A 24,086-nucleotide genomic window follows, 5' to 3' on the forward strand; every position below is an offset into this window, starting at 1 on the left:
TATTCCTCCTGGAAATGTATGAAATAAATGGTGCACAGTCTGATCTTGTCCCATCTGTGCTGAAAGTGTTCGAGGACGCACCCTATTGACAAGGGGATATGGTGGTGCCTGGTGGTCAATTTAGACATGCATTTCGCGGAGGAATAACAGGAACATCACAGCGCAGCGTTCTAGGAAAAGATGCTCCAGAATGATCATTTCATTCTGAATTTCCAAAAACTGACCTAACAAAGCTGATGCATCCTCTTTAAAGGGGCTTCAGTGGGGTTATTGTTTTATAACTGATGACGGTCAAATTAGGCTACTTTCACAGTAGCGTTTCTATTTTCCGGTATTGAGATCCGTCATGGGGTCTCAATACCGGAAAAAAAAAGCTTCCGTTTTGTCCCCCTTCATTGTCAATAGGAACAAAACGTAACTGAGCAGAACGGAGTGCTCCAAAATGCATTCCGTTCCGTTCTCATACCAGAGAGCAAACTGCAGCATGCCGCGGTTTGCTTTCCGTCCTGGGATGCGGAGCAAAACGTCATGACCCACAATGCAAGTAAATGAAAACGGATCAGTTTTCTCTGACACAATAGAAAACGGATCCGTCCCCCATTGACAAATGTCTTATTTTTATAAGCTGGCAGGAGAGGGGTTAACCTAACACCAGCACTTAAGCGGCGCTCTTGCGAGCTGTAGTTTTTGAGAAACGGTGTTAGCTATAAGCCCTTTTCGATTGCTCATTAGTGAATTGTAATTTCACACTTCATTTAAAATATTCTTCAACTTTCTCCTGCTGTAAAAGGTTTCACACAGTAATTAAGAGGCCCGGTTAACAAAGTCTGAGGAGTCTCTTACCCTCACGGGGAGCAATCCTGCAGAATTGTAGTATTTCAATTAGCATGTTTGAGGCTGTTGAGTCGGATTTCCGTGTTTCTGTGACCCTATTGGCACAAATGCGTCCTTGGTGGAGAGAGGTTTTCCCTGAGGAGCCCTGGAAATAAGACGCTGATTTTCCTGTTTGTCAACAGATTGAAGATGATCTGTTTAATCCGGACTATGTGGAAGTTGATCGGATACTTGACGTCTCCAACAGCACAGATGAGAAGGGAGAGGTAAGTGGTTTTAAAGATATAGATAGATATATATACTTTTAAATATTCCTTGAAATCTTTTAACCACATTATAAGTGTAATCGAGGAAGAAATGAGGAAATATAAGCGCATACACATGGGGGGAGATTTATCAAAACGGGGTTAAAGTAGAACTGGCTGTCGCCTATAGCAACCCATCAGATTCCACCTTTTTGTTTTTCACAGCTCCTTTGGAAAATGAAAGGTGGAATCTGATTGGTTGCTATGGGCAACTAAGCCAGTTCTACTTTACACTCTTTTTTGATAAATCTCCCCCTTAGAATATCCTCAGAGCAGGATTGTATTAGACCTCTACCAGTTCCAGAATACAGGGGGGGGGGGGGGGGGTTTCAAGGGAATGTGTGCTTGTTTAAATCAAGGTTTTATGTTAAACAATTTTTATTTTTACTGTTTGGTGATTTCCCCCCAATTACCATGCCACCATAACCATATGTATATAAAATATCCAGTTATTGCACTGGCTCCTAAGCCTAATAATATGGCAGCAATTTTTGTTCTGTAGAGATCCGTTGTCAGTAGTCCTTTGATTGCCATTACAGGCAGGATTACAATGACAGGTAACGCAGAATCCACCATGTCCCAGCACTGCTCCTGCCCCTCCCTGTACAATGACCTCTGCTCAGGTTACAGAGCTTGTCTAGAAAACTCTCACATAGAAGTAAATGAGGTCCCCTCCTGACTATTGTGTATGGCCATTTGGCTGCTGTAAAGCAGTAAACTGCTGTTAACTGTTCCTTGGGCAAGATGGCCGCCCCCATAATCATGTTCAGAAAATAGTTAAAAATCAGAAAATAAAAACTGATTAAGAAAGCAATGTGTCACTTTCTGGTTTTAGTTGTAGGTGGCCCATTTTGTGCTGGTGCTGATTATATTCTCTCGTAGCAGATATTTGCAGTCGGTAATGTCCCCTTGTGTCCTATCGGTTTGCAGGCCAATTTGTGACCCAGTCTGCCATCGTATCAGCCATATTGTTCATATAGCCCTAAGGCAGGCATGCCCAACCTGTGGCCCTCCAGCTGTTGCAAAACTACAACTCCCAACATGCCCTGATAGCGGTAGGCTGTCAGGGCATGCTGGGAGTTGTAGTTTTGCAACAGCTGGAGGGCAGCAGGTTGGGCATCCCTACTCTAAGATATTGAACTTTACATAGTTTGAAGAGAACATTCTGAAATCCTCTAGAGCAGGGATCAGCAACCTGCGGCACTCCAGCTGTTCCGAGACTACAATTCCCAGCATGCTCCATTCATTTCTATGAGAGTTCTGAGAGGAGCAGATCAAGAATGCATGCTGGGAGTTGTAGTTTCACAACAGCTGGAGTGCCGGAGGTTGCCTACCCCTGCTCTAAAGTAATCCTTAAAGTACTGTATGAAATGAGAAGGACATGGCTGCATTCTTAGCTGGGAGCCCTGTCTGGTATTGCAGTTTGATGCCATTAAAGTGGACCCATCACCGCTCCTGACTCGTCTATTTTAGTAACTAATTGCTTTCCCATGTAATAGCAATTCTGGAGCATCTATTCTTATGACTCGATGTTCTTGGGTTCCTTTATTCCTGCTAGAAGTTCGGAATGAATTAGTAGCAGTTTGCAATGAAGGTCCAGGTGGGTGTTGCCAGCTGGCGAGGTGTCCCTGCATCGGCTGACCCTATCCATTCAGTGCAGCCAGTGCAGGGACACGCCCCCTCTGGACCTTCATTGCAAACTGCTAGCAGGAATAATAAAGGAATGGCGCAACATAAAGTCATAAAAATAGAACTGTTATTAAATGGGGAATGCAAATAGTTTCTAGAAGAGCCAAGTCAAGTAAGGTGACAGATGCAAGCTGCAATATCAGACACCAAGACCTTTTTATTCCATACAACTCTCAGCTAAGGCCCAGGACTCCATACCTTGGACAGCTGAAAAACTGACCTTGAGTTGTTCCCCACTTATTACCTCAGCAGTAGCTTCTATTGTGTCTCCATGAACGTTTTTGGGGAGGGGGGGAATTGCGACAGGTCCAAGGCAATAGGAAAAATAATTGGGACAAATGATGAAATCCTAATAAAGGTTCCTCTGGATAATCAAAAGTGACTTCTCCTTTGAAAATGGAGCTGTCCAGAAGAAGAGAGCGGTCTATTTTTCCTGTAAATTCTAACAATCCTCCTGTTTCCCACCCCCGAAGCCCATGACTCATTACCTGGTGAAGTGGTGTTCCCTTGCCTACGAGGACAGTACATGGGAGCTGAAGCAGGACTTGGATCCAGCAAAGATTGAAGAATTCGAGAGACTCCAGAGCAGGGAGCCAAAAACCGAACGCGTGGTAAGAATTGGCACCGCCGAGCAGTGTTTTTATTTGAAAATAGCTCAGTTATGTGGTCTTTCGGAAAACCACTAATGGGATTTACTGCATTTGAAACAGGAGCGACCTCCTGCCGACGAGTGGAAGAAATCGGAGAGTTCCAGGGAGTACAAAAACAATAACAGTCTCAGGGAATACCAGTTGGAGGGAGTGAACTGGCTGCTGTTCAATTGGTACAACACGTAAGTGTTTTTCCCACTCTCCTAGCGGTAGCTTTACTAAACTTTAATGGCTTTGTTTCATGGCACAGTTTAACCTTGCAAATTTTTATTGGCATCTCAGGACGAAGGTTTATACTCTATAAAAAAAAAAAATGTGGAAAACCATATTTTACTGCGCTCAGATCTTTTACAGGCTCGGGCACTCTGGAAAATGTTTAGACGCTGCATTATTCCGATATATGGCGAGGTTAACCCCTGCCTGGATCTTTAGGGTCATGTTGATCAGCAGCTTCTTTGGGAATCTCCTAGCCTGTTAACAGGCACGTGATGGGAATGTTCTGCCGCGGACAGAAACACTGAATCATAGCAACACTACATCATCGCTGGTTTTACTCATACGTTGCTTCTGCTCCGCTCCAGCTGCTGAAAGATGAGGCATACTTTCCAAGCTGGAAGCAGCGTTTAGCCGCCGTACAGTAATAAACTGGGCCATAATATATGTGCGGGGTATGACTGGTTCCTGGAACCAGGTCTCTTTGCTCTTGCATATTTCTGGTCTGTGACTTGCCTTTAACCCTTTTGGGTTCAGCAACAGCTGGAGTCTTGCAACTTGGTGGCCAGCCCATGCAACGGGAATTTTTTATGCCTTCAATACGAACGCAAACCTTGCATGGTTTACGGAAACTGTGCCCAAAATTTATCTCAGAGGGTGGCAGGCTATGTAGAACTGGATTCCAGCATATCCTAAATACGTGACTGCTAACCTTCGGCACTCCAACTTTTGTGAAACTACAACTCCCAACATGCTCCATTCATTTCTATGAAGTTCTGAGAACAGCCGAGCAAGTGTGTACATCTTGGGAGTTGTAGTTTTACCACAGCTGGAGTGCCGGAGGTTAGCCATCACAGCCCTACATGAAAGAGTACTGCTCTGTTCCTTACTGTATGGGTTTGGCTTGAAATGTAATCAGAATTTGTTGGCATACAATTTATGAACCCCAGTGTGCCAAAAAAGTGGCACGACAAATTAGCCTATTTTTGCGCAAACATCATTTGCGGTGCAACTTTGGGGGGTTTTATGCAACACTTAGCACTTTTCTTTACAGTTGGCAGGGACTAGCAGGAAGGGCATAGCCTCCCGCGGTCCAGCTCATAATTTATGCCGAGGTCTGCTCTGCTTAGGCCCCTTGCAGACAAGTGTTTGTCACGCCGGGAGTCCACAGCGCAGCTTCCGGCCTGGGGGACACATAGCATTATATTGATTTATGATGCTATGTAACCCTTACAGTTCTGGAATTTATTAGATGACACTGACATAACGCTGCCAGTGTTATCCAATACATTCCAGAACTGTAAGGGTTACATAGCATCATAAATCAATATAATGCTATGTGACCCCCGTCAGTGCCGGGAGGTCAGGCCGGGAGCTGCGCTGCAGACTCGCAGCGTGACAAACGCTCGCCTGCATAGGGCCTTTAATAAATTTGGCGCTCTCAAGCTCAATGGAGATGAAAACTTCCAAATGAAATGCCAATCTAGATAAATAAATCCCCCAACCCAATCCCAAGTCTGTGCATCACTTCATGTACTTACGGTATGTGCAAGTTTCATTTTTGCTTTCTTATCGTCAGACGGAACTGCATCTTGGCTGATGAAATGGGCTTGGGTAAAACCATCCAGTCGATCACCTTCCTGTACGAGATCTACTTAAAGGGTATCCACGGCCCATTCTTGGTCATTGCTCCACTCTCTACAATCCCAAATTGGGAGAGAGAATTTCGCACATGGACAGAGCTGAATGTGATTGTTTATCATGGAAGCCAAGCAAGCAGGAAAACCATACAACTCTATGAAATGTACTTTAAAGATGCACAGGTGGGTCCCGAACACACGTTTTCTGTTAGATTTGATTTCAAAAGGTGTTGATTTCATCGCTCACGTCAGCCTGTGTTATCTTTCACCTTGCGTACAATGTAACCCCATACATGGTTCCACTCTTCTTCAGAAAGTTGAAAGGACATGGATAATGGTTTGTGTTCAGATCAACTGGTTTTGTCTGTGCAAGTCGACATAACGATGGATGAAAGCCATAAGAGATGCAACCTCGAGAAGATTATACTGCTCCCTAGACAACGGGGAGAGCTGTGGTGAAAAGAGCCACAATTTGTTCCCCAGAAATAAGTAGGAACAAGGTCCTTGCTGTAGTAAATGAATGCCTTGGCCTTGTATATTTTTAGAAGGGCTGATTTATTACAAGGAACATGTGCTTGTATTTTTAGCAGTTTCTTGCTTGCTGTAGTCTCTGCTTAGTAGTCAATCCTTTTGAATTACTTGATGGGCACGTGTTTAACATTCCAGCTGTTCCCGAACTACAGCCGCCACCTTGCTCGGTCTCTTTATTGGATGCTTAGAGTTAATGGCAGCTGGAAAGTAGCAATTTGCTTGAAGCTGGCTTATCTGCAGCATCTAATTTTACTGCAGGTGGTTGGAAACCATACTTTAGAAATTATTCTTATATTCAAGATCGTCGGGCACCAGCTTTAAAGGAGTAGACCTGCCAGCGGTAACCTGGGAAGAAAGCCATAGTTGCCTGTTCCCCGCCGCTCTATTCCGGCTCCTTGGCTGTCGGACGCTCTTCACTGGACTTTTGGTCCATGTCCTTAAACTTCAGCATGAATGATGGGGTCACATGCGCTGCTGCAATCAATGATTGGCCTCAGCATTGACATGTCCCCAGATGGAACATGACCCAGCAGTGATGTCCTGCTTGTGGACATGTCACAATTGGGGGAAAGCCAGAGACCCAGAACAGTGTGGCAGGGAGCGGGTGAGCGTGGATTTATCCACAGTTAATGCTGCCTATTATTATTTAAAAAAGAAAGTAAAATCTGGAAGACACAGCAATCCCTTTAAGACATTGTCAACGTGTTTATTATTTCTGTGCTGTGTATTGGTAAAATATATAATTATGAGGAACCTTCATAGAACTTTTTTCCTTCTCCCCACTCTTTCTGAAACCAGGGACGAGCAATAAAAAATGCCTACCGGTTCCATGCCATCATTACTACATTTGAAATGATTCTCACCGACTGCCCTGAACTGAGAAACATTCACTGGCGTTGTGTAGTCATTGACGAGGCTCATCGGCTGAAGAACAGGAACTGCAAGCTTTTGGAAGGGCTAAAGATGATGGATTTGGTGAGTCGTTCATACCGATATGGTGGCTGTTCCTTGGTCGGCGTTGCGATGTCTATAGTTCTTTTTTCTGATCTATATCGCCATGTAACTCCTTAGTCCACCTTGGAATGCCTCTGTAGATGTTTCTGCTGCCTCAGTCCTTTATACAAACGCATCTTGTAAGTGACAGGAGGTGCCACGTGTCACTGCTGAATCAGCACTGCCGGCCTCTGAAGCTAAAGTTCTAACTAGCATCTGTTCTTGAAGTATTAGACTGGGAGAAATGTCTTTTTCCTACCATGTATTTGTGGATTTGGATTCGGCGCTGCATTGAGGGTTATAGCAGACAGAAGTAGATTGCGGCTGCCCAGCTATTAAAGTGTGCACCTCCCAGCTGGCGAGTAACATGTTTTCCACATCTAGTTTTCCTTTTTCAGTGGAAAGCTATATAACATACATTTATGGGATCAGCGTGTAATTCTGGATCCATTCTAACATCATTAGACAGTTCCTTGTGTGATGGGCTTGCAGCAATAGCCTTTAATGCACCCCCTTTATATTTACTTCCAGCTGGGTAATAAACCAAGGCATGCTATGCCGTTATCATTATCTTTGCATCCGTTTTATCTGCAACTTTTTTAGTTTTACCCACCTCTAAACTGGGACTGATAGCCGTGTTTTGTGCGGTAGTGAAGCCCACTAAAGGGGTTTTCCGGGTTCAGGGCAGATCTTGGTAATATACTGCTCTTTATTTCTAGTCTACATGTGAGTGGAGCATACGAGCATTTCCTTGCTCCGATGCTCCCCCTTGGCACGCTGCGATCACGTAAGGATGTTTTTACACTGTGCTGGTGACATACCGGGCTATGGTAAGCCGAGACTTCCATCCAGCACTGAGCCCGGTGACGTCCCCGGCACAGATGGGTGTTCTCTAACGCTGCAGAAGGCTCTTTTGGAGGCGGGTACTATGCAGAGTAGCCCCCAGCAGCGCTAGAGAACACCCATCTGTGATGGTGACGTCACAGAGCTCAGTGCTGGGGCGGAAGTCTCTGCTTACCATAGTGAGGAGAAGCCCAGTACGTCACTAGCACAGTGAAAACACATCCTTGCGCTGTGTGATTGCAACGTGACGAAAGGGGGGAGTATCAGAGCAAGGAAATGCTCGTAGGCTACAAATAAAGAGCGGCGTGTTTCCAAGATCGGCCCTGAATCCAGAAAACCCCTTTAGGGGTATGTCCACAGCACAAAAATCTGTTGCTAATAACAGGTTGTTTTTGGCGGCAGATTTGTAATTTGGTGGTTGTTTTAAAAGCTTTTACAAGAGTTTTTGGTACAGGTTTCTCTGCATCCCCATTGACTTCTGTGAAATCCACAATTAAAATTTGCTTATAAGTAGTAACGTCTCACATGTCAAGTGTTTTTTAAATCTGCTACTGAAAAAAATATTGTAACATTTTTACACACTGCACAAGATGGAGTTTGTAACATTTAAGGAATTGTCTCGCCTCCTAAAATTTGGTGGCATATCGCTAGGGTATGCTACCAATGTCATATAGGGGCGGGTCCTAGTGGTGGGACTTATCTCTAGGATGGAGCTCACAAAGAGAACAGGAGCACACCGCGCATGCGCAGCAGCCCTTCATTCATTTCTATGGGAGAGCTGAAAATAGCCCAGTGCTGGCTCTGTTATTTTAGTCAGTTCTGTCGGGTGGTGACGCTGCTTGCTCGGTGTGCTCTCCATTCACGTCTGTGAAACTTTCGAAAAAAACCAAGTGTGCATCTCGGCTATTTTCAGCACTCCCATGGAAAAAAATATAGGGCCATTGTGTATGCGCGGTGCGCTTTCCTTTTACTGTGGGTGCCCTGTTGTAGAGAAGGTGTGGGACCTACACCTGGTTGACATTGGAGGCATATCCTAGCGATATGCCACCAATGTTGGAGGTGCGACAACCCCTTTAAAGTCAGTGAGGAAAAAATGTGAAAAAATGCCTGTTTTCTGCTGCTGCATCAGAGGCAGATTTTAACCATGTGAACATACCATGACTGTCTTTACCTTAAAGTATCTGCCTTTCCTCTCACCCTCATCCATCCCTCACTGCTTTCAGGAACACAAAGTGCTGCTAACAGGGACCCCTTTGCAAAACACTGTGGAGGAGCTTTTCAGCCTGCTGAATTTCCTAGAACCAGAACGCTTCCCTTCAGAGAGCAACTTCATGCAAGAGTTTGGCGATCTGAAAACCGAAGAACAGGTACGAGACAAGGCAGCCAGTCTTGGCATTTCCAAAGGCAAGCACTTCTGGATTATCTTCATGAAAATGACTGATTATTTAACTTTCTCATGTCGCTAGGTACAAAAACTTCAAGCTATCTTGAAACCAATGATGTTAAGACGTCTCAAAGAAGATGTGGAGAAGAACTTGGCCCCTAAGGAAGAAACTATCATAGAAGTAGAGCTGACAAATATTCAGAAGAAATATTACAGAGCCATCCTGGAGAAAAACTTTGCCTTCCTCTCCAAAGGAGGTGGTGGAGGACATGCAAATGTTCCCAATCTTCTAAACACTATGATGGAGTTGAGAAAATGCTGCAACCATCCCTACCTTATTAATGGTGAGTGGCTGGTGAACTGTAGGTGCCATCGATTCGTGGTGGTCGGTTGTTGGCTAAGGCTGCTTTCACACTAGCGTTTTTTGCGGAACCGTTATGGATCTGCAAAAACGCTTCCGTTACAATAATACAACCACATGCATCCATCATGTATTATGGTTGTATTATGTCTTCTATAGCCATGACTAATCCGTCTTGAACACCTTTGAAATTCAATGGGGATGGATCCGTTTTCTATTGTGTCAGTTTGGCTCCACTTCGTCAGGTGGACAACAAAACGCTGCAGGCGGTGTTTTGGTGTCCGCCTCTAGAGCGGAATGGAGACTGAACGGAGGCAAACTGATGCATTCTGAGCAGATCCTTTTCCGTTCCGAATGCATTAGGCCAAAACTGATCCGTTTTGGATTGCTTTTGAGAGCCCTGAACGGATCTCGCAAACGGAAAGCCAAAACGCGAGTGTGAAAGTAGCCTAAGAAGCCTCATGTTGATAAGTTGTGTTTTATGGTGGTTTCCAGTGAACTGTGGATTATGCAGGAATATTTTTGATGTTCTGTTCTTTCTAAGCAGCAATTTATTAAAGATGTGGCCCCAAATGACCTATTAGGGCATATGGACTTTCACAGAGGGGACCCTCTCTTAGGACTCCTCCTATGAGCCAGATTTGCTAGCTGCTAACAAACGGTGGCTTTGCAGACTTAAACTGTCCAAGTAATGGATGGATCATCATTCACTTGATTTGTGAGACGACCCCATTGATTATTATTTCTCTCTGGTTGATAGTTACAAACCCCCCAGATTACTGTTTACAACCAATGAGGTTTAAGTCTTGTTCCTTTGCCAGTTACTTTTCTTCCCCTCTTGCTAATGTAAGGTGAATAAGGTTGTAGATGGGCTCATTAATTCCAGCTTTTGCTGACTAAGCGTCACTGTAATGGCAGCGTTTGACTTTGATGCACAAGAAGGATGCAGATCTTCACATCCTCGGCACAGCATTACCTGTTCTTGGTGAAGCAAAACCTACAGATATGTAGTGTGAATAGTATCTTATGGATTCCTATTTGGGCCTGGTTCACATTTCCGTTTTTCACAGAACCCATTGATCTTAATGCTCTTGCTGAGACATCAGTGGTTTTCCACTGACCGTGTGTGGGTGAAAAAAAATGTACTCCGTATGCATTCCGTTTCCGTTTTTCCGTTCCGTTTAAAGATAATGTCCTATTATTGCCCGCAAATCACGTTCCGTGGCTCCATTCAAGTCAATGGGTCCGCAAAAAAAGAACACATACGGGAATTCAGTTTTTTGCGGAACCATCTATTGAAAATGTTATGCCCAGACCAATTTTATCTATGTAATTACTGTATACTGTATATGCCATACGGAAAAACTGAACAGAAACAAAAAAACGGAACAACTGTTCTGTAAAAAACGGACCGCAAAACACTGAAAAAGCCATATGGTTGTGTGCAGGAGGCCTTAGGGTGTGTTCACATGGCATGGAATCGGTGGCAGAAATATGAGGCAGGCCCTAGATTTTTGCGGAGTTTGCCCTGCTGTGGGTCAGCACACGGATTAGCAGTATACAGTGGGGCTGATCCACATGTGGGTAAACTCAACGCAGTTTTTGCCTATGAACCGTAAACACAGATTCCTATTGGAAGTAACAGGTGCCGAGTTCTAAGTGAAATTTCTTCTGTGCGAACGTACCCTTATATACAAAGACGTTGTCATGCTCCTTAGCAGTGTATAACCAAATATCCCCTTACTTGACATAGCGACCCCAGCGTTCACCCACTGCTGGAAACTCATGGCACCAGGAACTTCCTTTGAAAGGAAGAAAAGTAAAATAATGAGACGTATTGAATCTTTTTATGTAGAAGTAACTCTACGATTTGAAATACTCTGACGGACCAACATAGTTTATGGTTTATATGTATAACCTATGGAAGGCATGTGCTTTAGGCTCCATTCACACGTCCGCAAATGGGTCTGCAAAATTGTGGAACGGGTGCGGACCCATTCATTCTCTATGGGGACGAAATCGACACTCTGTGCTTTCTGCATCCGCATTTCCGGAGCCCCCCGATGTTCCGGTCTGCAACTCTGGGAAAAATAAATAGAACATGTCCTATTCTTGTTCGCAATTGCGGACAAGAATAGGCACTTCTATGGGGGTGCCGGCCGGGTGTAGTGTGGATCCGTGTGAATGGACCCTTATACGTTGTATTTTTTATTTTATTTTATTCTTTGCTTTACTGTAGATGTATGCAGTGTGTTGTGCATGCTGGGATGTTTCAATAGATTGCAAAGAACCTTTTGCCGAGAGGTGGGAAAATGTCGCCTTCTGTCTCTTTGAGAGCGCATCTGCATTTTCACCTAACCCCCTCGTGAAACTGTTTGCAAATTATATTTAATTACAACCTGGTAACCTGCGGTGATTGATGTGCAGCGTCCTCCAGCCCCCTATTTCCTTTTCCCTTAGGCGATGACTCTCACTCACAATAACATTTTTCGACAGGGCTGTCACTCGTGGGGGCGGATTTCATCCTGGGCAGTTTGCCCCGGGCCCCTTGCTGCTGACTCAGTCAGGAGCTGCATGTGCCGTGTGTTTTGGAGCTTTGCTGGCTCGCCATTTCCTCCAGGCCCCGCTTGCATTTTCTCCCCTTGGACCGCGAGCCCATTTATGATATGGCTTGCCTTATAGCAGTGTCTCTTGTTTGTCAGAGGGATAGCCAAATAATTCTCGTCACATCCTGTTTCCAGAGTCATCCATCAATTAGCATTCATAGAGTGCGCCTGCTTTATCAGGATTTTTCTGTGGGTTGAGCTGTGTATGATGCCATTAAAGAGTTAACGGATCGACACGATTTCTAAGTATCTTAAAGGGAATTTGTCGCCTGTAATTTTTTGCTACAAGTTAAACCCAGATAGTGACACACAATCTTTTTTTCCAATCTGATTTTATTTTCTGATTATTTTATTTTATTTTTATTCTATTTTCTGAACATGAATATGGGGGCGGCCATCTTGCCTGAGGTGGTGTTAACAGCATTTAGAGATACCATGGGCCGTAGACACAGTAGGCTGGAGAAGACTCGTAAACTTCTGTGGGAGAGTTTTCTAGGCAGGCGACCTGTGCAGAGGTCAGGAGGGAGAAGAGAAGCTGCGATATCACCTATTGTGAATGGTGGATCCTGGGTTATATCTCTCTCTCTAAGGGCTCATGTACACAATCGTATTTTCTTTCGGAAGTTACTGTGTGCATTACGTTTCCGTATGTCTGTTCTGCAATGCATGTGGTTGTGTGCATGAACCCTCAAAAATAAAAAATAAATAAAAAAATAAATAAATATATATATATATATATATATATATATATATATATGTGTGTGTGTGTGATGTCTGTCATTGTAATCTTACCGGTGATGATAATAAGATGACTGTTGAAAAATGATCTGTATAGACAAAGAAGCCACATCTATTATTAGCCTTAGTGTCTCATTCCTTTCACCATGAAAGCAGCGTTCTGGAGCATCTTTTCTTATAGCCCTGTGTTGTACAGTTATGCCTCCTAGAAATGTATAAATACATGAAAGGACGTCTGTAGGCATCACCAGTGTGGGGGGTCCCTTCACACTGTGACACTGTCCAATCAGTGTTGACTGTTTCAGATTGTCTAGGGAACCCAACCCCCACCCCCCCCCCCCCCCCCCACCCCCCCGACAAGGGGAATGGAAATGCCCAGTTGTAGATGTATTCACAATTTTCTAAGAGGAATTACAGAGGAATAGTATAAAATAACAATTCTGCAGCAACTTTTTTTTTTATACGGAGAGTACAGGTATTTTCTAAAACAGACTCATCAGAAGTGGTGACAGGTCTTATCTAATGTATTCTGCTGTTAACCGTTTTCTTTCTAAATGCAAATAGATGTCCTGCCGTTCTCTGGGATATATTATCACTTCCACTTTTACTGAGGTTCTGCACATCCCGCGCTCCCATTTACCTTTTAGTCTCTACATCTTCACAGGTGCTGAAGAGAAAATTTTGGAAGAGTTTAGAGAAGCACACAGTGGTGACCTTCCAGATTTTCCGCTCCAGGCTATGATCCAGGGCGCTGGCAAACTAGTTCTGATTGACAAGCTGCTGCCAAAACTGAAGGCTGGTGGCCACAGGGTGCTCATCTTCTCCCAGATGGTGCGTTGCTTGGACATTCTGGAAGACTACCTCATCCAACGCAGGTGAATATTCGTGCAAGCGGAAAGATGAAGTGCGTGGTCTGTTTGCAGATTTGTCACAGAGAAAGTTTGCGATGTCTGTCTGTGGTTGCTCTCATGGCTGTCTCCTCCACGTTGTATCGCTCTACTTGTGCCTGGAATTAGGAAGTAGGCTGAGCCATATGGTTTTAAAATGAAAAGCAAACTGCATTTACTGTCTGTTTCATATCACCGACATTTATTGATCGAGACTGAATTCCCAGAGCAGGCCCGGATTCATTCTGAATGGCAAACGTGACTTGTAGCAGCGGGGCTAGACTGACCCCCGCGCCGCCGAGCAGGCAGCCACGAGGCAGGCAAGCAGCAGGCCTCATTTCAATTCCGTTCACAAGTTTGCCGTTGAAATACATCAACCTTTTTCGAGGAGGATGCAGCTGGCGGTTGTTTTAAGTAAATAGAGTAAATTGAAGAACTGGTCTCGATGATAACCCTTTCTTCTTTTTTTTTTTCCAGATACCCCTATGAGAGAATTGATGGCAGAGTGAGAGGCAACCTGCGCCAGGCTGCTATTGACAGGTTCTCCAAGCCTGACTCTGATAGGTTTGTGTTCCTGCTGTGTACGAGGGCAGGAGGTCTGGGCATTAATTTAACTGCTGCTGATACTTGCATTATCTTTGATTCTGACTGGAACCCCCAGAATGACCTTCAGGTAAGAGTGGTTTCTTCTGTATTACTAGTTTCCTTTTTGAAGATGTATATCTTTTTTTGTGTCTGGTTGATGATCTCAAGCATGGACAAGTGTTCTGGATGTATATTCCTTGACATGTAGATCTTGATTATCATATATCAAGTTAAGTTCGCCTAAAGAACACTAAAGAATGCTCCCCTGTTTTGAACTTTAAGGGCCAAAATTCTGTCGGTAGTCATGTAGTGTGTTCGTGGACCAGCAGTTCAAAGCTGCAATCATGTCAAAAAGGAACATGTCCCTTCTTAACATGGTGTGCAGACAGCCTCCACTTGGAGCTGCGGTGGGTGTCCACTCGTGATATAGCTCCATTCAATGCAGCTAAGCCACCCCAGGTCTGCGGCGTCCAAATTGGTCAATCTGCTGTGTTGAACGGGCCCTCAGGCGCTATGACCGCTGTTTATAACAAAGCCATGAAAGTTATGCAGGATCCATTTTGAAACAATACTGCCAAATCCCAATGGACACCTTGGACTTAAATAGGGTCTGTCAGGTTCCTGTATTTTGGATGGCACAAATGTCGTTGCTTATTGGGTTATTCTTGCTGCCGAAAAATATTAGAAAGGGCAACAGCACAATGGAGGCTCTGAACACAAAAGTGAACTGACCCGAAGACAAACCAATTTGAGAAGAAAGGATAAGTGTGTTAGAATTCCGTAGTTCTCAAACTATTAGACATTTTAACACTTAAGATTTTTCGAGTGCCAAAAAAAAAAAAAAATTCTGAAACATTCAGTAAATACTGCAGTGTTGGCCTATTGTGTCTGTTATGTGGAGGCCTAAGGTTGACACGAATAATGACTATGACATGCTTTGAACAATGCTGTGGAGCCTCATAAATAATTGCCAGAGATCGTGACTTTGTTTTATTGGTACATTTCTGTAGGCACAGGCACGTTGCCACCGCATTGGGCAGAGTAAATCCGTGAAAATTTACCGGCTGATCACAAGGAATTCCTATGAACGTGAAATGTTTGATAAGGCCAGTCTTAAACTTGGCTTGGACAAGGCTGTGTTGCAGTCAATGAGCGGAAGGGAAAATGCAACAAATGGGGTAAGTCTACTGTCCTTTTTCTGGATCCCGTTTGACAATTTTTTTATTTGAATGTGTATTTTGTGCCGTTTGAGATTTGATCAACCTGTGAGGAGCTGAGAAGCATCTCTATAAAATACAAAGATGCCTGTCTGCAGAGTAACTGGTAATGGCTTGACAAAAAGAAGAAACCTCCACCGCCATGAAATAGTTTGCTAATTGTCTACATGAGATGCACAGGGCTTACCAAATGAACGTGGTTGCATATGGAGCATAACTAAATGGTTTCCTCGTTACCTGCAGGTACAACAGCTTTCTAAGAAGGAAATAGAAGACCTACTACGGAAAGGGGCATATGGCGCACTGATGGATGAAGAAGATGAAGGCTCCAAGTTCTGTGAAGAGGACATTGATCAAATTCTTTCCAGAAGAACTCACACCATCACTATAGAGTCTGAAGGAAAGGGCTCAACCTTTGCAAAGGTATGCTATCCTTTCAGATGGGCTGAGGTTTATCTTCACATGACTGGTGCCCCAGCCTATGTAGGTCACCCGTGCTTGTATAGTAAATGAGCTTTAGTTTGTGTTTTTGTTATAGGCTGGTTTTATATCAGTAATCTAGTATGTTATATTAAGGGTACTTTCACACTAGCGTTGTTCTTTTCCGGCATTGAGTTCCGTCCTAGGGGCTCAATACCGGAAAAGAACTGATCAGTTTTATCCTAATGCATTCTGAATGGAGAGCAATTAGTTCAGGATGTTTTCAGTTCAGTCTTTTTAACTTTTCAGGACTGAGATAATACCGCAGCATGCAACGATTTTATCTCCGTCCAAAATTCTGGAACACTTGCCCGACATTTTTTCCCATTGAGATGCATTAATGCCAGATCTGGCCCCGAGTGTCCCGGCAAAACGGATTAGTTTTTGCGTTCTGCGCATGCTCAGACCACAAAAAATGTGAAAAAAATAATAAATGCCACATCCGTTTTTGCAGATGACACCGGAGAGACGGATCCGGCATTTCAATGCATTTGTCAGACGGATCAGGATCCTGATCAGTCTGACAAATGCCATCAGTTTGCATACGTTTTGACGGATCCGGCAGGCATTTACTGCGACGGAACTGCCTGCCGGAATCCTCTGCCGCAAGTGTGAAAGTACCCTAACTGTGTGTTCATTTTTTATCAGGCCAGTTTTGTTGCCTCTGGAAACAGGACAGATATATCTTTGGATGATCCTAATTTCTGGCAGAAATGGGCCAAGAAAGCAGAGCTCGATCTTGATGTATTAAATGGAAGGGTAAGTGTCTTCAACGTTCATTAGTGTAAAGAGTACATGATGGGTCGAAATGCCTCATTTGTGCTCTCAATTGCCTTGCAGAACACTCTGGTAATTGATACTCCACGTGTAAGGAAACAAACCAGGCTTTACAGTGCAGTAAAAGAAGATGAACTCATGGAATTTTCTGACTTGGAGAGTGATTCTGAGGACAAGCCCAACATCAAACCACGTAGGCCTCAGGACAAGTCTCATGGCTATGCAAGAAGTGAATGCTTCAGGGTTGAGAAGAATCTGCTGGTCTATGGGTATGTTCTTGGCCTCTGATCTGTGTTCTGTGTGTTCATGATATGTTACATGTGACATAGACGAAGCAGAACTGTCTAACATTTGCTTTTCAGCACTTGCTGAAGAGATGTAATTCTGAGCTCATACGTCATCACCTATTAGGCGTCTGAATTCTTATACAGCTCTTATTGCCATTTGTCCTTTGGCACACAGTATGAACCTTCTCAATTTTGTGCTAGGTGGGGCCGCTGGATAGATATTCTTTCCCACGGCCGTTTCAAGCGCCAACTTTCCGAGCAAGACGTGGAAACCATCTGCCGTACCATTCTGGTCTACTGTCTGAATCATTACAGAGGGGATGAGAACATTAAAAGTTTCATCTGGGACCTCATTACACCAACAGAGGATGGACAGACGCGTGCTCTGGTCAACCACTCTGGTAGGTTACACAAGGAATGCCGTGATAAGATGTCTTAACCCATTATGTTAACTTTTATGTCATTTTAAATCACTTTCTTACAGTCACGTTTATTTAGTAGTTGTTTTTTAAATTTGTCCTTAGTACTCTACTGAAACAAAACTCTGGTAACAAGTGAGTCTCTAAGGATAGTGTCTGAATCCAGCTGTTTGCAAAGTTGTAGCCCATATGAGTTTGCGCTGTTGCTTGGCAACAAAGGAGGCAGACCATGAGTGACTACCTCCAATCTGCTTCCTATCTCAGAGATCCAGTATTACACACATAGAGATGGTGTGCTGGAGGTGCTAATTTATAGAGAACTCAAACACCTCCTGGCCATGCGGTCAGCAAGAGGAAACTGGCAACTTAGGGCTCATGTACTTGACTGTTTGAACCGTCCGCATCATATTTCCTTTTTTTCTGGATTGGATGCGGACCCATTCATTTTAGTTCATTCCCCGTATGTCCGTTCTGTGGACCCATAAAAAAGGTAGAGCATGTCGTATTCTTGTCAGTTTTGTGGATGAAGATAGAATATTTCTACAGGAGTTTGAACAAAAAATGGAGGCATGCACACGGCCGGTATCTGTTTCGCTGATCTGCAATTTGCAAATGGTCGTGTGCATGAGCCCTTATCCAGCATTCTATCCTGGATCATTTTTTTGTTTCTTAGAATTTTTCTGGTGGCCAAGGAGCACTGGAGCATACAATTGGCCACCAGTTTTGTTTTCTGGTTTGGGTGCCAAGCACAGATGCGCATGTTGTGTCTGTGCCTCACAAAGTTGTCAACCATTTAAAGGAAACCTGCCATCAACTTTATGATGACCTCACTGAGGTCTCTGATTTCAGCGGTGTGTCACTCATGAGCTAATAGTAAGTGGTTGCCGAGAACCAGCATCATAATCCTTGCAGCCCAGGCCTTGAAAGGAGTCAAATCTACCTGAGATGAGTCCTGGTTATTCCTAATCTTCTGCTCTCTCACCATCTGCTGATGATTGGCAGTTCTCTCCTAGAGAGAAAGAGAGAAAACTAGGTTAGAAGACTGTCGGTCATCAGCAGGTAGGCAGGGAGAGCAGGAGATCATGAATAACCATGACTCTTCTCAGGTGGCCGGGACTCTTTTCCAGGCCCAGTCTGCAATGACTGTGAGGTTGGTTCTCGGCAACCACTTACTTTTAACCTTAAAATGAAAGACCGCTGAAATCAACTCACTTGTCTCTACATTATTTTGCCTTTTAGTATGGACAGCATAAAGTTGATGACAGGTTCCCTTTAACTGCTATGAGCAGCCATGTTATAGAATTATTTTTGGAAGACGGTTGGCACTGAATGGTAGTTGCACCAAATTTGCAAACATCTCTGCTCGACTGATGTGACTGTGGCACTTCTCTATTAAAATCTGCACCGTTTTGACATTGCGATGAATGTGCCCACGTATAGGTCTCTCTGCCCCAGTACCCAGAGGACGGAAAGGAAAGAAGGTGAAAAGCCAGAATGCTCAGCCTGTGCTCAAACATGCAGACTGGCTCCAAAGCTGCAACCCAGACACCTTGTTTCAGGAGGATAGCTACAAAAAGCATCTGAAGCATCACTGTAACAAGTAAGTAGTGAAAGTGGCTTTCTTCTAAGGTGTGACCACACGCCAGAGGCAAACGGCAGTGATTCACACTCTGACCACAAAGAGGTCAGTGTTTGGTGTGACGAACAGAGCTCCTGTAAGGGAGTGTGTGAACTTTCAGGTTGGTTTCACAGTTTATCTTTTGTGTTTGTTTTGTTTTTTTAGATGATGGCCTATTGCTATTACAATGCAATGTAAACCTTACAGGGGTTATCCAACCTTTTAAAATTTATAGCCTTTCCTTAAAATAGGCCATCGATATTCGATCAGGGATCCGCTCTCAGAACCCTGCCAATCAGCTGTTTGAAGAAGCCTCTTCATGGTTTTGCATTGGTTTGGATACTGTTTGTACTCAGGACGCCATACTTTAAGTAGTGGCTGGTCTGGGTATTGCAGCTTTGTCTCAATTTGATTTTGTGAACCTTTAAAGGGGTTGTCCGGGTTCAGAGCTGAACCCGGACATACCCTTATTTTCACCCAGGCAGCCCCCCTGAGGCTAGCATCGGAGCATCTCCAAAAATGAACTGCTCCGATGCTCAAGTCAGGGGGGCTGCCTGGGTGAAAATGGAGGTATGTCCAGGTTCAACCCCTTTAAATAGCTGATCAGCGGGGGCTACTGAGATTTGGACCCGATCAATCTAATGTCCACCCATAAGTTGGTGTTTTGTGGGTGTTTCCAGGCTTCAGATGTCCACATTTTTTTTGTACTTTTTACTTGTTGGTAAGTATGCCATAGCAACAGTTTCCAGATCTCATGTGTCAGAGACCCTTTTGAAGATGAAAGGTTTCTGGTTTCTGTAAATTACTCCTGAGCTTTTTCAGTTTTGGTAACTCTTCCCCCTCCTTGCTTCAATACTCTTTTGTAACATTTTTGTGCTTTGAAAAGGAAAGAGTTACAAGGCAACTCGACTTCCTATAGGGGAAACCTTTGCAAGATGCAGTATGCACTTTTTTTGCAATATGCTTTTTGCGTTGTGAATTTTTGCATAACATTTGCTGAAAATGACTTTAAGCTTAACGCCATGGTGCGGCACAATCTGCGACTTATTCCCCGCTCACGCCAAGTCTAAAAAAAAAAAGTGAGTGTGGGGGGGAAAGGCCGGCAGGCCTGTCTCATTCATTATTTTATACTCCTGTTTTAGGCATAGAAATTGGTCTAAATGTAAGACGGCTCAGAAGCTGTTTTACATTTAGAATCAGCATTGGATGCTCTGAAGTTATGAAGAGGCAGGCGCCTCAAAATACCTCCAGCGGATCCACCGCCAGCTATAGGGCTTATTAAGATGAGATAAATGTGCCCCAAAGTCCACACATGAACCAGAATGATTGCAGTTTTTTTTTTTCATCCGCATACATCCCACCACCGCAGTCTTATGGCAGGTTGTATATGTGACCTTTTTTTTCCCATATAGCTTGAAGTATTGAGGCAAGGGCATCTTTATCACCTCATTAACTATAACAAGTATTGTCCAAAAGGCCTGCCACCTGCAGAGCCATGACGTTTCAGCTCAAGGACCACGAATGGCTAATGCTTCCCAATCCCACCTAGTGAGTCTGCATGTCTGCATAGATAAATGAGTCGGCCATAACCCACAGACCTGCATTCAAGCAGAATCTCCTCAGCATCTGGCTCCTCGCTAGTCTATGAAATAAGGCATCTAGCTATTAATTATATGCCCAGCAAGCTCCAGTCTCCAAGCTGCAGAATCCCAATGATGGCGGTTACCATGTGTAGTATGTAGTGTGTCCTTCTTGTCTTTCCTGTAGAAATGTTTATCACGAGGTAGACAACCCAAAGGGTTCTGTTACGGCAAGTTATTTTCTGGTGCAATTTTAATGAAACATTAAATAAAGGGACTTCTATTTAAGTCTGACCTCCTAAACATAAGTGTAAACCCAAAAACCGACGTGGTCTTCATGTTTTTTTTTTTTTTTTTTTTTTTTTGTGCCATCCTATTAAACTGGGAAAAGATGTCTCTGTGCCATAAAGCGTAGCTGTGGTGCAGCGAGCGGCTGACGTCCCAGATCACCCCTCCTTCCCTTTTTGAACTTCTCCGTCGAAGGTCTGACAAGGGTGCGGTTAATGAAGTCTAGTCTCTAGTTTTGAATGGATTCGCTTGAAAGAGCGCCTCAAGTTCACCTGCAAAGTGACATTGACGCGTTCCCCTGTGCAACATACAGTTAAACCTGGCAGGCCGTGCGGACTTCCTGCAAGGACGGGCTTGCGAGTGGTTACAGCTCTATAAAACTGGCTTCCTTACAGAAAACAAATAGTTATATAATCCGAAAAACCCACCGTCCCATTGTGAGGGTTTATTGTTCAGTGGTTTAAAAAAAGGCAGGAGGAAAGAAAAAAAAAAACAGATTATAGATCTCGTTTATCCTTGCAACTTCTGATGTGCTTCCAAAAATGGTATTAAGGCAGCAGCTGAGGAAATTTTATGAGATAATGAAGCAGAACAGTTACTGAAAGCCATCTGCTCGGTTGTTTACAAACTTGCTCCAGTACTTCAGAGGCAGCGGTGCAGTACGTGTCTGAACTTCACAAGCTGCACTAGGTAGGACTAAATGTAATGCGCCTGGGTTGGGCCCAGCCTGCTCCCTCCCTGTGCAGCGTGAGCGGTTGCCAGGCAGGCCCGTTGGAAGCCAGCAGAAAGCACCACACAGAGGTGATTATATGCCACCATCTGTCACGCTTCAAGCCTACCATACAGCATGGCTAATCAGCCTTGGCAGGATGATGGATGAACAGCAGCAGCTGCCAAAAGCCACTGTTGGCAAACAATTCTGAAGTTAAGAATTTTCTCCCCTCACCCCCTCTCTTCTCTTCCTCTCCAGGGTCCTGCTGCGTGTCCGCATGCTGTACTATCTCAGGCAAGAAGTGATAGGGGACCAAGCTGACAAAATCTTAGAGGGTGCTGACTCAAGGTTAGTTGAACGTACGGCTTGTCCTTGTCGCAGAAGAGCAAGGTCTGTACCTGCTGTTACTAATTATGCCGTACGCCTTTTACATTCTTGATTTTTATCCTCTCCTTTTACCCTCTGGTTTTCTTTAACCCTTTGCCAGCTGAGTATTTAACTTTTTTTTTAAAAAAAATTTTACCTTCTGCAATAAAATTATAAGTATCCAATTTTTTATTTTTTTTTCAATGAGTTTGGGCACTTACGTGTTGCCTTGCTTAATTGCTAGACTATTGAAAAATGGGCTACAGCCAAGGATAAAATTAGATGGAACAGGTCAGCCACTTTGCCTATGCCAATCATTTTTTTTATTTTAACTGGTACATAGATTAGGCATCTTTTAGTTCAGCACTGCCACTGGATAGATTTGGATCTGTACAGATTGGCAGGAATAACTTTTTAAAATAAAACCTAAGAGGTGCATGGACAATCCAATTACCTTGCAAGTATTTACTTTTAGTCTAGCGATTGCCTGAAATTCCTGCTCCTGGACCATGAATGGTTAATTACTGCCATCATTTAGCACGAAGATCTACCATACTATGTAATACAGGACTTTACTATATTATATAGCACTTTATTGACTGCCTTAGAGGCCTCATACTATATGTTGTTTTTTTTTCCTTTCCTTGACAGTGAGGTAGATGTGTGGATACCAGAGCCATTCCATGCAGAAGTTCCTGCTGACTGGTGGGACAATGAAGCTGATAAGTCCCTTTTAATTGGCGTCTTCAAGCATGGTATGTCCAGTTAAGCCTCTGCTGGTTCAGGCTCTAGCTTATGGCTTTCTAGATTCTACTGGAGTCTTGCATGTTGGGCAAAGCGGATCTCCATTTGTAGTTACATACAGTGAAACCTCTTTAAGACAATCGCCCAAAACTACCTTGAAAAGACTGTCTTCTAACGCATGGTATCCTATATGCATAATACGTGGTGGAGTGCTGGGCTTCTGAGAGAGGTGGTCTCGTGGAGAGGTTTCACCATATTTCTCTTCTAAGAAGCAGCAACTACTGTATTTCTTGAGGCATTCCCAAGAAATTGGGGAAAAATAGATTCCTTTTTCTAGAGCAGCGACTATAGAAACATATTGTACTCCTTCTCCATTGACACTATCTTTTCTGTAGAGATGGCAAAGATCTAAAACAAAAAAAACAAAAAACCCTTTTTTTGTGAGACATCCAAAAGATGTGGGTGGGGAATGAAAATATTTAACACTGATCTGTAAGTAAATCCATATTTGTAGTAATAATGGCCGAAGAGTGTTATAGATCTCCATAAACTGCTTCTAGCACTGCTTTCCTTGCTAACTCTGCCAACCAGTGTCAAAGTGGATGGTGGGCTTAACCTCTGCTATTAATCTGTACAAGTGCCTCCTGGGCTTTGTTCCAAGCAATATTTCACAAATGTCAGCGCCGAGAACTCCCAGCTCCCTTGAGTGGGATGCAGCCTTGTTAACTTTGAAAGGCTCGGGATGCAGAGCTGGCATGATATATACAGTGAGCAATTCCTGATTATAATCCCAATTCTCTGGAGGTCGCAGGCGTATTCTCAGCAGCATGGCCTGACTAAAGGGGAGAATGATGGCTTATAAAACCTTTCATGATTACAGTTTGGCTCCAGGCTCTACAGCAGTTAGGAGAAGTGTGTTGCAGTACAAACCCTAATTGAATTGTGCTGTTCTGCCTATGTACAGCGGCCTCTTGCTTTTCTCCTAAATGGGGGGCCTCAGCTGAGGCTAGTCAGATCTAAAATCATTCTCCTGCAGTGCACTGTTGGGACCTGCCATTTTCTATCTGGTCACTTAAAGCCAGTTGAAGGAAAAAAAAGAAAGCAAAACAAGTGTGTTAAAACCGTAGAGGGAACAGTGTCATCTTTCTGACATGCATCACATGAAACCTAATAAGACAGGTTCGATGGCCTTTCATATAACCCGTGTTCACTGAGTGAGTGGGGAGGGAAGAAGAGCAGTCGAAAAATTTAGGCCGCAGCGAAGGCAAACAATGGATTAGAATAGAGGGTGGACCATACGATGTACACAATGTGAATAAAAGCCTTAACCTACAGTTCT

General features: G+C 43.8%; 1 protein-coding gene across 2 annotated transcripts in view; it reads left to right on the plus strand.

Moving 5' to 3' along the window:
- The window catches only part of CHD7 (chromodomain helicase DNA binding protein 7), a 92,748-nt gene that overhangs the window by 58,014 nt on the left and 10,648 nt on the right, over positions 1–24,086 (plus strand). For both annotated transcript variants that reach the window (XM_044292752.1, XM_044292753.1), the window contains exons 8-24: positions 1,017–1,100; positions 3,302–3,439; positions 3,539–3,660; positions 5,271–5,514; positions 6,661–6,837; positions 8,922–9,065; positions 9,165–9,426; positions 13,452–13,662; positions 14,152–14,347; positions 15,270–15,437; positions 15,720–15,899; positions 16,605–16,715; positions 16,797–17,002; positions 17,222–17,421; positions 18,880–19,039; positions 21,896–21,985; positions 22,655–22,758. In XM_044292752.1, the coding sequence (XP_044148687.1) occupies positions 1,017–1,100; positions 3,302–3,439; positions 3,539–3,660; positions 5,271–5,514; positions 6,661–6,837; positions 8,922–9,065; positions 9,165–9,426; positions 13,452–13,662; positions 14,152–14,347; positions 15,270–15,437; positions 15,720–15,899; positions 16,605–16,715; positions 16,797–17,002; positions 17,222–17,421; positions 18,880–19,039; positions 21,896–21,985; positions 22,655–22,758 (2,797 nt within the window). The remainder of the gene's footprint in view (positions 1–1,016; positions 1,101–3,301; positions 3,440–3,538; positions 3,661–5,270; positions 5,515–6,660; positions 6,838–8,921; positions 9,066–9,164; positions 9,427–13,451; positions 13,663–14,151; positions 14,348–15,269; positions 15,438–15,719; positions 15,900–16,604; positions 16,716–16,796; positions 17,003–17,221; positions 17,422–18,879; positions 19,040–21,895; positions 21,986–22,654; positions 22,759–24,086) is intronic.

This window comes from Bufo gargarizans, chromosome 5 (genome assembly GCF_014858855.1).
Source record: "Bufo gargarizans isolate SCDJY-AF-19 chromosome 5, ASM1485885v1, whole genome shotgun sequence".
Classification (NCBI taxonomy): domain Eukaryota; kingdom Metazoa; phylum Chordata; class Amphibia; order Anura; family Bufonidae; genus Bufo; species Bufo gargarizans.